Source organism: Staurois parvus, unplaced genomic scaffold (genome assembly GCF_062004578.1).
Source record: "Staurois parvus isolate SC_StPar_1 unplaced genomic scaffold, SC_StPar_1.0 ptg000198l, whole genome shotgun sequence".
In the NCBI taxonomy this organism is placed as follows: Eukaryota; Metazoa; Chordata; class Amphibia; order Anura; family Ranidae; genus Staurois; species Staurois parvus.
Window position 1 is genome coordinate 15,415,653 of NW_028317994.1, and position 18,355 is coordinate 15,434,007.

An 18,355-nucleotide genomic window follows, 5' to 3' on the forward strand; every position below is an offset into this window, starting at 1 on the left:
CTTTGCTCCGCGCGTTCCTCTCGCCGTGTTCCCGCGCCGTTCTGGTGTAGCATGAAAATCTGTCTCCTATAAGGATCTGTCCCCCTCGACGTATCTGCGCATGTGCCAGTTTCAGGCATTAGCAGCCGATCGGCGATCTCCGGCACATGCGCAGATACGTCGAGGGGGAACGTTCCTCATAGGAGACAGATTTTCATGCTACACCGGTCTTCAGGGCGGACTGTGAGAGGAGCCTAGCGGGAGTCTAGCTCCGCGGGCTGGATTAAAAGGTCCGCCGGGCCGTAGTTTGCCCATTGCTGGCTTAGATACATTGGCTTTAGCTTGTGTCCAAGCTAACTTTCATTCTTATACAATTTAACGTGAATGCAAAACAGCTAGATGCAGCAAAGTTCAACTATGGGCGCACTCACACTGACACTTAACCGATCCTGGGTGCAGCTCACCTGCTTGGGGTTTGTGTAGTGTGAGTTCTTGGAAGGAACCGTGCCCGGGATCAGTTAAAGTACTGACAAAGCTCTTCTGGCGTGCAGTTTGTTCTGCAGTCCTGTGACCCTTTTTCAGCCGTCAGGGGTTTGATGCCTGTTATAAGCTGACATCACTCAGCTGGTCCAGGCTTGGGAAAGATCCCAACTTTAAAGTCGGGATCCACCCCAGAGTCTGGAGCGGCACCTGGCTCAGACGGTCATTAATCTGCTGAGAGTCGGAGCCAGCCACTCCCTCCCCCTCCATAGCCCAGCGTTCCAGTGACCATCACCGCTCTACTCACAGAGGCATGGCTCAGTTATATTGGTCCCAGTGTGAGTGTACCCCAACTAGCAGTTCACTGCAACCCCATCGAAAACTAAAAGGTAAACAAACTCAATCACCTAAACGCAGACAGCATTTGACTAGCTTCCTAGTGTGATGCACATGTACATAAGGCTTGTAGCCTGAGAATGCCCCTGGAAACAATAGAACAGTTAACAGCCACATGATTTACTTAAAGTGTAAATTGAAAAAAAAAAAAACGACAACAGTTAACAAGTGCCACCTTTCCTCCATATTTAAAATTCCTTTACTTTTCTAGGCAAGCAGCATTCTTGCCATTTTAGGGAAGACAAAGAAAGGAAGAACCATTATCAGGGAGTCAATTCCCAGCCAGAGTTGCAAATACCATGGCCAAAACTGCTCCCATTAAAGACAAAATTTGGAAATCGTCACCAACAATACATTTAAGGCGTAATTCCATTTTATTGAGAAAAAAAAAGCAGCAAAAAAAGAAAAATTTCCCTCTGAATGATCAATGTATATTGCAAGGATTTTAAAGTTTAGAGCAGAAATGGGTAGGAATATGCAACAAAGAAATGCTGTTCTGTTTCACTTTGTCTTTGGACACCAATTCTGCATGGAAGCAAATAATTCATTTTAATCAGCTGGTGCACAGTGTTCTAAAGGGATGAACACAATGCAACTTTTCTCATCAGAAGAAATGATTAACCCTTTAGGGGGCAGCTCATTCAAACTACATATTTGTTGCAGAGGATGCCTAAACCGTTACTAGTATCAGTGCAGACTTCTTCACACAAGCAAGAACTGACATTTCTGGGGGTGTTCTGTACATTAACTGTGTACAGAACGCCTCCAGGAGCCACATTGCATTGAATTTTACAGAAATATTACAGTCAGGGGCGGACTGAAAACTCATGGGGCCCCCGGGCAATAGGGGATCATGGGGCCCGTGTCCTTTCCCAAACTCAAAAAAGCCTATGAAAAAGGTACCAGGGGCACCTCATGGGGCCCCCTACTGACCCCAGGCCCTCAGGCAGTGCTCGCGTTTCCAAATGGTCAGTCTGCCCCTGATTACAGTGCTGCAGTTTGAAAAGGAAAGGTAATTTTAACATTCAATTACAACATGGGCTGTGTAGTAATTGTATTTGCTATTTTTTTTCCATTTGCTTTTTTCCATGTAAGTAGAGTTACCCTTTAAGCCAAGTTAGAGATGCCATGTTTTAAAGTGGTAATAAAAGTCCTATAATTTATCTTGTACCTGCAGGAAAACCTATATTAAGGCTTACCTGTAGGTACTGTAAATATCTCCTAAACGTGCACCATTTAGGAGATATTTACATGTGTAGCAGTCGGTGACATCACTGATGCATGCGCTTTGAAGAAACGGCATACTCGTGCCATGGCTCTTGTGTGCATGGGCAGAAGTGTCATTGCAGCTCGGCTATTCAAACTGCCAGAGCCCACGATCATGGAAGGACATGGTAAAGATGGAAGCCCTGTCAGCGGTGACAGCATGCCACTGGAGGCCTTTGTTTTAAGGCAAGTGGCACATACTAGAACATTCTACAGTGTGGAAAATAATTTGATTCCCTGTAGATGTTGTAAGTTTGCCCACATACAAAGAAATGAAGGGTCTATAATTTTTATCACAGGTGTATTTAAATGATAGAGACAGAATATCAACCAAAAATCCATTAAAGTATTTGATCCCCAACTAACCAACAATAATTCTGGCTCCCACAGACTTGCTATGTGCTCATGTGCAGTGCAGCACAGCGCCACCATAACTGGCATGGCGGTGATCAGGGACACTGACTGGTGACAGTATGAAAAAAAAAAATATATAATTTTTATTAGTTTTAATTTTTTATTAGATTTTTTTTTTCATATTTTGCTATGACCAAAGTTTTTTTTTTTTTTTTACACAATTTGCTTATAGCAAAGAATTACTTTGCTATAAGCAAGCATTTACCTGAATGACATCGATTCATTCAGGGGTTTTTTTTTTGTGCTTAGCTGTGATTTGGCCACGGCTAATCACATGACACAGCTGGGCTGTGATTGGCCCAGCTTGTGCATGTGATCACCGTGACCATTCACAGCTAGACACACTAGTATACAATGGATGGCATGAAAGGAAGCCATCCGTTGTATACAACTGTCACAGATTTGTCACAGCAGGTCACATGGTACCGGCAACGGGGCCAGTACTCAGATCTGTCATCGGCCATGTCCGGGGTACACGGCCGGTGACAGATTGCATGGCTCTGTGGGCAGGTAAACTGCGCATGCCTGAAAGGACGCCATATGGCGTCCACCCAGAGGGACGAGGGGTTTTGCAGGACGCCATCTGGCTATAGGCCGGGCGGGTACCTGTTAACCTGGTAAAGCATGTGATCACACTGATCATGCTGTGATCAGATGCTTGTAAGGACAGAGGTGACATCTGGGGTCTAACAGACCCCAGATATCTCCACAAAGGGTATCTGTCACTGCCTATTGCTGTCACAAGGGATGTTTACATTGCTTGTGACAGCAATAAAGGTGATCAAAAAAATTTAAAGAAACCATGTAAAAATAAAATAAATGAAAACTTTAAAGCTCTTTATATTCAAATACTGTGTGACATAAAAAATTGCAAAACCCACCATTTTATTTTCTAGGGCCTTTGCTAAAAAAATATGTAATGTTTTGGGGTTCTAAGTATTTTTTATAGCAAAAAAAAAAAAAAGGGTTTTTTTTGTAAACAAAAAAAGTGTCAGAAAAAGATCTGGTCTTCAAATGTTTATTATTAATAATAATTAAAAAAAACTGCAGATGTATTACTTTTGTAATCGCAAAAGCATGCTAAATATAATGAAAATCAGGTTTACTTATAATTCTATTGCCCTCTGCATTAACTGTTTCCCGTCCAGCATACGTATATAAACGTCCTGGATGAGAAGCAGTTATACCAGGATCATGGCTACAGCTGCAGCCATGATACCGGTGTCATATTTTATTTTATTCTTTTTATAGCTGGTGATCGGCTTTCAGGTAAAAAAGATCTGAGGCTCTTCAGCCACCCAATCCCTTTTACGATGTTCGGAAGGGCACTCCCATTCTATTGGGGAGCCAGGACTCATGTAAGCAGTCAGCTCAGCTCACCACTGTGCTGAATGAAGCCGGAAGCGACAAGGATTTGTGTTACTTTGGTTTTGGTATTGTGTTTCCTTGGCTGGTTTTGGCCAGGAAAGCGGCCAAACTGATCTCGGTTTGATCAGCTGCCTTTGAAGGCAGGAGGAGTGATTGGGGTCTAATAGACCCCAGACCTCTCCATAAAGAGGACTTCTTACTGCCAAGCTACCACAAGGGATATTCTTCATCCCTTTGGATAGCAATGAAGTTGACTGTAAAAAATGTTTTAATTAAATACAAAAATTAAAAAGTGCCCCGTCCCTCCATGCTAGTGTCAACATAGGCCCAAAATGATTATGTAGATAGTAATTGCACCACATCTGTGAGCAGGGATGTGGAAATTTTTTAAAAAACTACTTGTCCAAGGGACTAAATCGGTGTCCCAATCTACTTGTCCCTCATGATAATCTACTTGTCCAGATAAAAAAAATACATTTTAACCAAAACCGTATTTAAATCGGAGGTGATATTAGGAATGTTTTAAAAACAAAAAGGGGTTTTATGGTGACTTAAACGTTTTAATATTTTTAACATTGCACTGTTTATCTTTTCTTTTCCCCCCCTCCCTGCCTGTCTCCAGCACCGCACTTGGGGACTAGCAGGTAGCAGAGAGACCATGCAGTGTAATGAGCACCTATTGGCTGCTCGTCAGGAAAGGGGACTGTCAGGTTTATCCTTTATCCCTTTGGCTGCCAGAGCCATTTTTTTTTCTTGCTAGAAAATTTTCTGTAAGCAGAGGACATGGAAAATAATAAGGTGGCTCTTGCACACGTCTTTTATGCAGCTGTTTATCAATTGCAAGTTTTCAGAAAAAAAAAGAACATTTAAATGCATTGTGCTACCCACAAATAATAATTTTTAGTATAAAGAAAAAAAAAAAAACTTATAAAAGATGATGTTGCATGGAGTAAATAGATACCAAACATGTCAAGATTTAACATTGTGATATAGCGTCAGACGATGGTGCCTACAATTATCCATAATCAACGCTCCAGAAGCCTTTACAGGTTTTAGAGTTAAACCTGAGCTCTGGCGCTAAAATGTTTTCTCTTATTCTGACATTTGCGGTGATGCCTCACCAGCGATGTTGAATTTCTATCGCCCGACGCCTGGGACATGTAGTTCTGGGCAGGTACGTTCTTTCTTACCTTCAGCAGGGCTCACCTGTCAGGTGGAAGCATCCACGCAGTGCTACCCTGTCGTCGCCCCCCCCCCCATGTGAAGCTCCCCCTGCCCACCGTCTCCCAGGCTCCGGGGACCTTGGATATCTCAATAAATAGAACCTGTTATCAAAAAATCATCACATATGTGGTTTAAAAAAAAAAATAAAAAATGAAAAGTTACACCCAAACACAACATCCCTCCACATATATGCACGTACAAACGTAAAAGCACACGCTGGGGCACCTACGCATGAAAACGTCGATTCTGATTGCTGTAAAAGCCATTCGGTGGCTAATTAGCTGCTAGGATAGCTTTTACATAAAAGCCAGCCACAGGCCCAAAAAAACAAAAACAATACAGGGATGATGCCTGTAGCTGAAGGCATCATCCTGGTATAAACACTTAAAGCCAAATGAAATACCTGTACATGATGTGACATCAAGTGGTTATTTGCAATGTGATTAAAGTGGTGTAGCGCTATAAACTAAGAAATAATAATATATATGTAAATTAATATATAGAAATAGTAAGTGACCACAAATAGTGCTGTGAAAAACTACAAGGTCCTAACGATGGACCAAATATAGTGCCTAATATAAAAATGTGACCACAATCCTCATATAATACACACAATGTGATACATGGTACCCAATACGGGACACAATATAACATGAAGTGTTATTGTGTGTCCCATATTAGGGACACACAGAGTGCAGGAGGATCTCTTGATTGAATTTGATCAAGTGATTATTAATACCGGTTGGTCATGCCACTGAGGTCCCTGTTCAGACAATTCCGGTTATAGGGTGACAACGCTCTGTCCCCGTCTCTCCTTTTTGCCACCATTTGTGGGGGCTTTTAATAGAGACTGCAAATGTTGGTGCCTACGCTCACTGAGCACTCATGTTCCTCCACTGTCACCATTAGAAAACCCAGCCTGAGAATTTATGTGCAGTAAATGCTGAAGTGGGTACTAGTAGACAGGAGAAAGGCTTAAACAAGGCTTAAGGAGATCAACAAGATGCAAGAAAGGATAAAAAAAAAAAAAAGTGAAAAAAAATGGCAACTGTTTATGATACACAGTGCAAATAGATTTTATGCAGTGAGAGTTTATATCTACTTTAACTTCCACACAGCCCTTACAATTTGCCTGCTGCTGTAAATCATCGCCATGTTCCCCAAAGGCATCTTTTGCCCAGTGATAATGACGGCTGCATAATCCCAGACATGGCCACAGAACACGACAGCCCATTTATTTAAACGAGACATGTTTTTCTCTCAGGGTTATGAATGCCGGAGAATTGACAAGACATCTCAAAATTAAGAGATCCTTATTGGCATCCTGATGATGTACCGAATGCCAAGGCAGGACGTGTGCAGATTAGGAAAGACCGAATCTTTAACATTTAAATACAAAAAGGTTTACAGTCATACGCAAGTTAAAAAAAAAAAAAAGAAAAAAAAAGGGGGTCTTGGTTAAACATAATTCATGAATTAGTACAAAAAAAAAAAATTGCATAAAGGAATTATAATTCCATTATAAGAGATTAGAGGTTAGCAATGTTATCTTAAATCCCATTTCTTTTTTAAAACATCAACATTTTAATTATGACATTAAGTGAAAATAGTTTAACAGTAGCTGTTGTGTTTGCTCCTTAGAATATAATACTGAATAAATGTAATAAATTGCTACTTGGTTGTATAGCTTGACTGCAGCACTGTTTTGCTGCCTTTAGGATTACAGCGCACATGCTGCTACTATGGGGGGGGGGGGAAATCAGCAGAGGAATTCCTATGCTGGAAAAGATAGGAAGTTTTAGAGCTCATTCACACAGGCAGGAAAAAAAACAGTGTTTAGATGTGCACAGCAGTTTTGTAAGCATCTAAATGAGGCACTGTAGTAATCTAAAAGCCAATACACACAGCTGCATCTACATACGAAAAATGCACTGCGTTTAGCCACACACCAAAAAAGTGGGACAGAGCTGCATGTCGATCTGCAGATTTTAAGCATGTAAACATGAGTACTTTAGGTGGATATTTTACACAGAATCTTGTAGCTCTGCCAACAAGATCCTTTCATAAAAAAACATATGCGTCTAAATGCGTTTTTTCTACCCATATGAATGAGCCCCAATAGTAGAGTAACAATACCGACATGTTTACACTCTGGGAGCCCTATGTGTGGTCATGTTACACATTATATGTTATTTTAGTAATGACAGCTGAAGGAAATATAGTGGTAAAGGATAAGTTCACCTTTGGAACAAGTTACATGTTCCACATATTTGTAGGGTGTAACATGTTCCCATAGCTGCAGCTGCGCCTTCCGCCCCCCTCACTCTGACAGATAGTATGGGGAAACCTCCCTGTACTATCAGATTTGAAAACAGTGCGGCCGTGCAGGTCTCTGCCCAAAACAGCCGCGTCACTTGTTGACAGAGTTCTGTAAATAAGTGCCTACAAGTCCCAGAAGCTGTCAGCTTGTAGTTTTCAATGAACTACCACAGTGCTGTGGAGTGCCATGGTAGTTCATTGAAGCTTCCTGTCAGTATATCCGCTTGGCTGTACATCCCATATGGCAAGCAGATATTCTGACAGGTCTTCAGGAGACCTGCATGGCATCAGTAATCTACTGATCACTGGTGCAATGCTTTACAGTATGCTTTGGACAAAAATCATAAATACACTTTTTTGCTTGTAAAAAAATGTGCATTTATTATTTTTGTCCAAAAGGTGAACTTATCCTTTAACCACCTTCCGCCCGCCATATAGTGCAATGACGTCCTTCCATTCTCACCGCGCATGCGCGGCTCAGGGAGCGCGCAGCGCGGCAATCACCAGTGCACTGTGTCCCTCAGACACAGTGGATCACGGAAAGAGCCGAAGATGTCGGCCCGGTCATGTGATCAGCTGTGTCCAATCACAGCTGATCACATGTAAACACGGAAATGCCGGTTATCGGCATTTCTCTCCTCTCGAGCTGTCACGCTGACAGCTCGAGAGGAGAGCTGGTAAATCGGCTTTCCGCAGAGGGGACATGTACACTGATCATCAGGGCACTGATGATCAGTGTGCCCTGATGATCAGTGTGGCCCCAGAAGTGCCACCTGTCAGTGTCCATCAGTGCCAGCAGTCAGTGCTCATCAGTGCCACGTGCCAGTGCCCAACAATGCCACACATCAGTGTATACCAGTGCACATCAATGCCACATATCAGTGCCCATCTGAGCTGCCTTTCAATGTCACCCATCAGTGCCAGTCAGTGCCACCTATCAATGCCAATCAGTGCTGCCTAATAGCGCCAGCGCCGCCTAACAGTGCCAGTGTCATGTATCAGTGCTGCCTTTCAGTGCCCATCAGTGATGCCTGTCAATGCCCATCAGTGCAACCTACCAGTGCCTCATCAGTGCCACCTATCAGTGTCCATCAGTGCAGCCTCATTAGCGCACATCAGTGGAGAAAAATCACTTATTTACAAAAAACTGTATAACACAAACTAAGAAAAAATGTTGTTTTTTTTTTAATTTTCAGTGGTTTTTGGTTTAACAAAAAATAAAAATCCCAGAGGTGAATAAAATACCACCAAAAGAAAGCTCTGTCTCAAAAAAATGATAAAAATTTCATATGGATACAATGTTGCATGACCGCGCAATTGTCATTCAAAGTGCAACAGCACTGAAAACTGGAAATTGGCCTGGGCAGGAACGGGGTATAAGTGCCCTGTAGGCAAGTGGTTAAGGAAGTGCTAATGTCTGTAGAGACACTGCATTACAGGCGAAAAGTAAAGAAATTAAAGTGTATGTAAACCCTAAATCTATTTTTCATTATGTTTAGCATCATACCTCACTGTTTAGTTTTCTCAAATGTTTTTGTGAATCTATTGCAATTTATTTTATCTGAAGATCCTGTTATCCTATTAGCATGTGAACCCATTTAGTTGGCCTTCAGACTACCTTTCTGGCAGACCCTATCAGCCAACCAAAGGAGTATACACAATAGGCCGACAACGCTGCTGCTATCTTCCGAGACAGCGGTTTACAGTTGTCAGCCTGAAAAATTAAAGTGCCAATACGAATAGGATCTCCAAGTAAGAAACTTTGCAAAAGACTTGCCTAAAACCATTAGTTTAAGAAAACTGTATATAGTGGCATGATGCAAAACAAGCTGAGAAAAAAAAAAGTGTTTAAATATTCTTTAAATTAAAGTGGAGCTCCACCCAAAAAGAGAAGTTCCACTTTAAGCTTTTGTCCCCCACTCCCCATTAGGATTGGCACTTTTGGGGAGCGAATTTGACAGGTACCTGTTCCCACTTCCGCTGCGATCGCATAGGCAGTCGGAAGTTGTCGTTCCCCTCCCCGTAGTCTTCTGGGTCACGACAGGTCCCAGAAGACTACAGGCCATTCAAAAACCGCACCGCTTCTCGCGCACGCGCTGTGGGCACCCGACTGTGAGGCCGCAAGCTTTCGCAGCCAGGTGCCCACACTGAAGATGCCGGTGCCAGGGAGAGAAGACGGGCGGAGAAACCAGCCATGGTGAGGACACCACTGGACCGAGGGACAGGTAAGTGGCTGTATTTTAAAAGCCAGCAGCTACAGTTTTTTTTTTGAGGAGGTGGAACTCCGCTTTAAAAGGTCCACCAGGTGACTGGCCCTGTGTGAAGCAAAAGAAGAAGAAAAAAAAAAAAAAAACACTGTATAGTACAGTATGTTTTAGTTGTTTAAACTAAGGTCCCTTAAAATTTAGTAAATCTCTCATTCACACCTAAGCATTTTGTCATACAATTCCCAAAGTTAAAGATGTTTTCGCTTTGAGAAAGTCACAGTCACATGACAAAACACATCAGGGGTGGAGGCATGTGACATCATCACGTACAGGCAGAACCAGAAGTGAGCTTGTTTGTTGGTTTTTTTTGTTTACACACATACTATTGATGCTGTTTTTGCTTAAAGGGGCAATGCATATATTAAAGAAGCCATCATTTTATGTGCACTGGATTTAGTGTATTATATTTGTGCTATTTAGATTATTTTAATAAACAGGGAATGATTTAATACATACTACACGTTGACATCTGCTCTGTTTTTCTTAAATCAGACATGGTTGATGCTTGAAGTGAAGATTGGTGTACCTTGTGAAAGCTCCAATTAAAGGGCAAAGGTCAGATAGACCTCACTTTAAAATGGGTCACATATACAGGTACGCAGAGCACTTCACTGGTGGGGATTACAAGAGTCTGCATATAGAGGAACTTGAAGGACGACGACTGTCGTACCATACATTGTCACATCTGAAGACACTGATATGTAGTAATATATAGACACCGATTAATTTCTTAGAGTCAAGCATAGATTTTTAGTTCTTGAAGTTTTTAAATTGACACGTGGAAATGATTGCTTTTTGGTGATTTATGTTTGATAAGAGTTGCGCAGCACTCATTCAGGTATATAAAAATGACCTCTCTCATTATTCCAAAATGGGTCTTTTCACCCATGAGCATTGTGTCCCTTGTCCTCTGTTGCATGAAGCTTGAAAGAGCGTGTGAGCTTCTATGTAGCATAACTGAGCACTTTGGCTCTATAGACTTTAGGCTTCATGCACACTGATCGTTTCTTCAGCCACTTTTAGGGGCACCAGTAGTTTTTTGTTTTTTCCATTTCCAAACAGCCCTCCACGTTATTCTAGGTGTCCATGCACACAGACGTTTAGAAGCTTTTAGTAGCAGCAGCATTTACCAGCAGGAAAAAACCCCACGTCCAGTGCATCCAGGAGCAGCAGCGTTTTGGCAGAAAAAAAAATGACTGACGCATCTAAATGTACATTAATCCAAGGCACATTTAGCGCTTGAGTGGTAATTTCAATGGCCAAAATAAATTGTTATTCTGGACAATGAAATGAACACCCAAGCGCTTGATGCCTGTAAATGTGCCTAAACGCTTGTAAAAGCGTTAGGAACTTTAACAAGCATCAGGTTCTTTTCTGCTGCCAAGAGGAGGAGCATTTTAAGAACGTCCTGTGTGCATGAGACCTTAATGAGAGAGCCTAAAAACACTGGAAAAACTCGTGTTAATATGCGCTTACATTTAGAGGAACCATGGTGCCAAAAATGCACGATTCTGTTCCTGTACTAAAAGTTGCTGGTACAAAAAAGGAGAAAAAAAACAAACCACCACAAACATACAAAACAAAAAATTGTTTAACTACACTCACATGAAATGTAAATCTCCTAGATTGTAAGCTCCAAGGAGCAGGGCCCTCAAATCCCTCTTGTATTGAACTGTATTGTCTCTCGTTATATTGTAAAGCGCTGAGCAAACTGTTGGCGCTATATAAATCCTGTATACTAATAATAAATGAGGGTGTACTCTGATTACAATCCCAGTGCGCTAAACAAGAAGATATCACTAAATAAATATCATCATTATTAAAGCATGTCCACATAGAATAACCAGGGAAAAACAAGGGGGAAGCAAACATAACTACTACTTCCCATGCATGGGATGAAAGTTTGAGTAACCAAACAGAGCAGTATTGTGATCACAGAACCAAAACATGCTGTAATGTGAGGGGGCGGGAAGCCATACTACGCCAGATGCCTTTCATGAATTGTGCAGACTGCAACACACAGAAAAACAAAATAGACTGCAGATAAAATAGAAGCACAGGGAACACCGTCCAGGACCAATTTCTCCACAGAAGCAATCAAATCCTTACAGCGCCCAATTACAAACTGATAAGAAACATTCCAAAAAAATACATCCAGCAAACTGCCAGGCTTCAGTTACTATCACCATGTGACCTACGGTACGCAAACCCAAGGATAGACATTAAGAAAACAGACACACAGCTCACACCAAACCAAAAAGGGAAATGGACAATTAATACTTTATTTACCAGACAAAAATGGGACACATTTGTGACATTTATTTACATACAAGATATTGGCGTTTGTACACGGCATGGTTTATATATACAATAGGAAGGATAGAAGTTGGCATCATAGGCCCTCTGTTGTTGTTTAGGCCTCGTTCTCCTGAGCGTTCACAGTGTTTCTAAGGCCTCATTCACACTGCCGCTGTCAAACCTGTATTTATTTGTGTTCCTAGAAAATTTCTAAATGTAGGTAATGGTTTTTCAATGGAGATGTAGGCAGTCAGTCAGTTTAGCTGCATTTAGAATTCTGTGCGCTCGAGATTCTATTACAAATTCTAAACACACCAAGTGGCTGAACCCACTACAAAGCAGAAGAAAAAAAAAAATGATCTGGGAGGCAAATAAATTTGTTTATATTTTCCAGATAACTTCTCCTGCGTTTAGCTTTTCTAAGCCAGTGTAAGGTCCTGTTCACACAGGCGTTGAAATTAAGCGCCAACGCCCCTCAGTTGTTAAAGCAGCGAGTGGGTGGAGGTGTACACCAATCAGCTTTAGGCCCCTTTCACACTATGGCGTTCTGAATCATTGGCAGAATCACTGCGATTCTGCCCGCAATTTCAAAATGCTTTGCTAAAATAAATCACTCAACAGGCTAAAATAAATCACTCAAAAGTGTGTTCAGGTGCCATTTTGATGACACCTAAAACCAGTGCGGTTCTGCCGTGACTGTCATACGATAAATCGTGCTGCAATCGAGGCAGAACTGCACCGTGTTTTTAGGTGCCATTAAAGTGAATGGCACCTGAACACACTTTTGTGCAATTTGTTATTTTAGAAAAGAGATTTGAAATCTCAGGCAGAATTGTGGCATTTTTGCTCGCGATTCATAACGCCTTTGTGTGAATGGAGCCCAAGGCTCTTTTCACAAGGCAGGTCCACCTTTTCATTTTTCAGGTGGACCTGATTGGATGGTCCATTCACCCCTATAGACAGGCGGGTGTATATGGACTTTTACTTCGTTTACACCCACCAACCTCCGATTCTGATCCAGTCTGTAAGAAAAGAAAAAAAAAAAAAAAGACAAAAGGGGATCCATCATCCACCGTCTAGGCGGATCAGATCAGAGGGAAGTTGGGTGCAGAACAGACTGTGGAGTTACATCTGGCTGCCCATAGAGCAGAGCAAGTGCTTTCCATGTCTGCTCTGCATAAACTGAGCGGATCCGGATATTTCATCCGCCCACTCTGCACTGATCAGCAGGGTAACAGTGAACAGATCCCCTGCTGATTTGGACAGAGTCCACCCTATCTGAAAGGGGCCTTAGCATTGCCTTGCAATGTGGTGAGGATAAAATAATACTGACAGCAGAGTACAGCACGTGATGACTCTGCAACTGCCTCCATTCACTTCTATTGAAACACATGTATGTGCACCTAAGGAGTTTACAGTGCAGTTAAGGTGTAGTTATAAAGCATCAGAAGTGATTATTTCCCATTTTAGAATCGTGCAAAAAAAAATAAAAATCAGGCCATTTGAGGAACAACGTTTGACACCACTGTGCCCACACTGCAAGGGTTAATTGTTCATGTACGGGAACAATAAAATATATACTTACCCAATTCTCTGCACTTCCACGTTCCACTAGCCTAGGGTTCTGACATCATAAAGACCAACATAGAATCTATAGCCCTGGGGTGGACGTGAGGGCGCCAAGGGTCAGTCCACTGCTGGATCATGGGGGATGCCAGTCAGGGGAGCAAAGGATTAGAGAAGTAAAATGGTTTTTCCTCTCCCCTGGACAAAATGAGCAATTAACCCTTGCAGTGGGGCTGTGTAAACTTTTGTTTTTTATTTCCCTGGAGATGGGCTTTATTGCTATAGATGCGTTAAAGGATAAGTTCACCTTTGGTAACATGTTACATCTGTATTTCAGGTGTAACCTGTTACCAAAGAGCACCTGCCCACACCCGCTCACAGGGCCATGGATAAGGGGGTACCACCAGTCCTATTGTAGGGGACCCAGACAGCTGGGTGAATCAGATTGTAGGCAGGGAGGGTGATCGGAACAGCAGGGGGGCAATTACTGGAACCGATCCCCTGTATTGCTCTTTCTGCAGCACCTGAAAGTTGACTTCTTCTCCCGTCGGCTTTCAGCTGCTGCAGAGAGAGCCACACAGGGGATCGGTTCCAGTAATTGCCCCACATCACCCTCCTTGTGCACATATATTTCCATCTGCTGCCTAGGCCCCCTTGTTTGCCCCCACAGTGCTGCTGGCTACCCTCCTTTCCTTCCCACTGGCAGTTGCAGGCACTAGGACAATAGGATCCATCAGGATTGAGTGGGGGAAGGTTCCAGTAAATGTCACATTTACCAGCCCCTTCCTTTCCTGAATGAACACTATGAGTAATCAGTACTGATCACTTGCTGTGTTCACTCAGAACTGAAGTATAGTAAACAGTGTTTTTTTTGGGGGGGGGGGGGGGGGGCTGGCAGGTTTGCTGTATGGGGCCTTGTGGTTTCTAACAGCAGCCCTGCCTGCCCACACAGCTGTGTGCTTCAGTCAGACGGGTTGTAATTAAGTGTTCTTGCATGGCAAGACCACATACTGTTATCTCACATATATATATTATTATAGCCAAATTTACCACCCTAACTCCTCCCACAGTTTTTACACTACATAGACAGTAATATAAGGAAACGTGCGGATTTTTCCCTATTGGTGTGCTATTAATTTGTGGAACGTTTCGCCGAGTGGTTCATGAAATATTGGCGTTTTTGTGGTGAAATTGGTCCCATAGGAATGAATGGCGGAATGTTCCAAACTAGAGTGTGAGCTGAAAAATCAGGACATGATTTCTAAACTGCCATCACTCCCTCATTTTCAAGCCCACCTACACAAATCTTATATCAAAACGTTCAGCTATCCCTGCTGCCACTAAAAATGTCCACGGCTAAGCCATAGTCCTGATAGTTTTCACAATATGACCGTTTGCAGCTCACGCCGCCCATTGACATTCATTGAAACTCCACTCTAGCCACCTCAAATTTGAAGGGCAATTTCTAAACTGCGACTGTGCCTTCATGTTTAATATTTCAGAGACATACTATGCATCAAAATGTAGGTCTGGGTCTTGTGATTCTCACAATATAAAGCGCTTCGGTGTAGGATTTATAATTTTTTTATAACTACAACCGTTTTAAGATGCCAACTGCCTGTGAAGTGAGGAAGTTGGAGCAGTTTTTAACCGCTCTTCTCTGCCCTTGCTGTAGAGTGAGTTGCCATAGGAACCCAGGTGTGTGAGTGACAAAAGCTAGAGTGTGAGTTGTAGACTACTGGTGGAGGCAAGAATACTTCACACAATTTCCCCAGAAATTGTAGCTTTTCTAGTTCTTAATGAACTGTGAGAGTGCTGGTGAGCCCTCACAGTTCATTGATGTTTCTGTTCTTCAGTAACTGTCTGCCTGTACAGGAGATACAGGCAGACAGCTATACTGACAGTTAGCAGGAGCCTGACAATACACCCGCGATCTGCTGATCACAGGTGCAATGTCCTACATTGCCCAGAAAAAAAATGAAGTCATATTTATTACCTGCAAAAATGTGAATTTATTTATATTTTTTAAAAAGGTGAACTTAAAGCTGCTTTAAAACTGAATGCCTGAGCCCAGTGTAGCATCCACTGAAACACTTCATTTTTTGGGTTAATTTTGTGCTGCCCTACATGATGTGTGCCTATACCACGTGACTAACCTTTGCCAACCCTCCCTACCTGCTGAAAAAGCATTTCTAAGGATGACGGCTGCCTTTAGTAACAGGCGTCGGGAGGCACTTCTGTATCCGGGGCCAATGTGAACTCAGCTTTTCAGAACGCATTGTTCATTAAGGCGAGTCACATGGTGGGGGAAGCCACAGCTTAGTGGCTTTTGGAGCTTGTGGACAGATTCCTGCATGCTAATTTAATCACACAGCGAGCAATGTTAACAGGACAATACATCCAACAGGATCCTTATTTACACATAGCAATTTCCAGCGGGCTCTTGAGAAAATCAGAGGCGGATTACACTTCATATATTTGACAGTATTTAAATCAAATCCTGTTCTAAACACAAAACATATGTTTGTAGTCCATTTAACAAAACAGATCGGCGGTGTACAACAAGCTATTACCGCGACGCCATGAAAGACATATGCTGAATGGTTGCTAGGGGTTACAGTCGTTTGCTCTGCTGCTCTTGCCTGATTAATAAAAAAAAAAAAGGTAATTCTGCAAATAGGTTAAATATTAGCATTTAGATCGGTGAAAGCTGAGCAAGTTAAAAACTAGCAAAATATAAAAACGTGACAGGCAAAGTTGCGGGGATTTAACGGCTCACAGTCCAAAGTGAAGCTATTTCCATGCTCCGCTCCCTTCCAGCTTCCTTTGTACTAGGCTGTGGCGTGGACCGACAACCTTGAACACTGTGTGCAAAGCCTGAACTGCGTGAAGGGATCATTTTAAAAATCTGACGCATCCGATGAAAACAATTTTACATTCGCCTACCAAAAAAGACTTCTTCCCGTAGAGGGCTTTTCTTTTTTTTTTTTTTCTGGCTCAACCGACAGCACTACAGGCCTCTCCGCCAGCAAAGTACTTGCGTGTCTGCATGCCAAGTTACGTCTTCTAGGCCTTTCCAGAAAGGAAGTAGAACAGTAGATGCCTAGCACATCGAATGGGGCTCACGCTTGTTGTTAAACCTTTTTTTTTCCGAGGTCGTTCGTTAAGAAGGTAGAAATAACAAACGTCAGATAAAGATTAAGTCGCTGGACGATTTCTCTAGGAAAGATGTTTAACGATCGGGGAGCAAACAAAGCTGGGGGGGGGGGGCAAAAGAAGATCTCATTGAAAGTCAGCTTCTTTTATACTGGGAGTGTCTCCCTTTTTCTACTGCACTATGCTATATGTTGGCGCTACAAGGTAAAAAGCCACTGTTTGATTCGTTAAAAAAAAAGGGGGATGGGTTTGTGATTACTGTGGAATGGATGGCTGGCTGAGATGTGAGCAGCATGGCCAGGTATCCCTAGGTGTGCAGGGGGTTAATGGCCTGGCTGTCATGCAGTGTAGGAATGCAGCGATGAGGACACACACACACACCGATGGCAGGGCTGTCTCTGGCACATTACCTGTTTGCCCCGGTAGAAGAGCCTCTGTCTGTCCGGGCTGACGTTAAAACTCTCCTCGATCTTTAACCGGAGGCTCTCGATCTTGGTGAGTCGGGACAGGTCGTCTATAGTGCGGGTCTCCGTGCCGTCTATGGTCCTCACCTGGATCCACATCGTGCAGATCAGACGATCGGATACACACAATCACCTGCTTTACCGTGTTAGGGCATGCAATGACAGCCCCCCCTAACCAGCAGCAAAACAAAGGGAGCCCAATGAAGAGGGGTGCAGGCTGCGCACACTCAGCGAGGCTCGTACACTGACGAGGCCGCTCCTCCGTGTTGTTGTTATTATTATTATTGTCTAGTCGTGTACGCGCCGCCGGGTAGCCATGTCTTCGCAGCTCTGGGAGTGTTTACTAGAAGCCGCTGCTCTCACATGGGGGTCACGGCGCCAAGAGAAGATCTCGCGAAATCAGTCCGGGGCTGTCCCTCGTGACACACGAGCCTTGTCCCCGCCCACTTCTCCGGTGCATGCTTCCTCTGCTCACAGCCGCATGCGGAGGGGGGCATGGGTCACATGTGTGTGTCCTCCCTTCCTGCACACCACACGTGTCCTCCATGCAGTGGGCTTTCCCTTCATTCATGACAAAGCAGAGGGAGGTGGGGGGTAGTTGCACTTAGTAACTGGTTACATTTTTCTGTTTTTCTTTAAAAAAAACAATGGCATTTGGTTGCTTTGCGGGGTTTTGCATGGGCGACAATAAAAACAGCGGCAGTATTACTGTCCAGGGGCGGACTGACAACCCATGGGGCCCCTGTGTCCTTGCCCATACTCAAAAAAGCCTATGAAAAAGGTACCAGAGGAATCTCATGGGGCCCCCTACTGACCCCTAGCCCTTGGGCAGTGCCAGAGTTTCCAAATGGTCAGTCCGCCCCTGTTACCGTCACCCCAGTGATGCACTGAAAGGCCAAATCACAACCGTTGCAGGCGCAGAGAAGTGTTAAATAGCACTTCTGCCTTGCAGTAATAGAGTCGGTTCAAATCCCAACCACGGCACCACCTGCCTGGAGTTTGCATGTTCTCCCTGTGCCTGTGTGGGTTTCCTCCCACACTCCAAAAGACATGCTGGTAGGTTAATTGGATCCTGTCTAAATTGGCCCTAGTATGTGTATGTATGAAGGTGAGTTAGGGACCTTAGATTGTACGCCCCTTGAGGGTTAGGGATTGATG

The 18,355-nt window shown here is 43.3% G+C and overlaps 1 protein-coding gene across 1 annotated transcript in view; it reads right to left on the minus strand.

The window, feature by feature from the left end:
- The window catches only part of UHRF2 (ubiquitin like with PHD and ring finger domains 2), a 135,483-nt gene extending 117,796 nt beyond the window's left edge, over positions 1-17,687 (minus strand). The window contains exon 1 of the mRNA XM_089678134.1: positions 17,144-17,687. Within this exon, the coding sequence (XP_089534260.1) occupies positions 17,144-17,296 (153 nt within the window). The 5' untranslated portion in view covers positions 17,297-17,687. The remainder of the gene's footprint in view (positions 1-17,143) is intronic.
- Between the last annotated feature and the right edge of the window lie 668 nt (positions 17,688-18,355).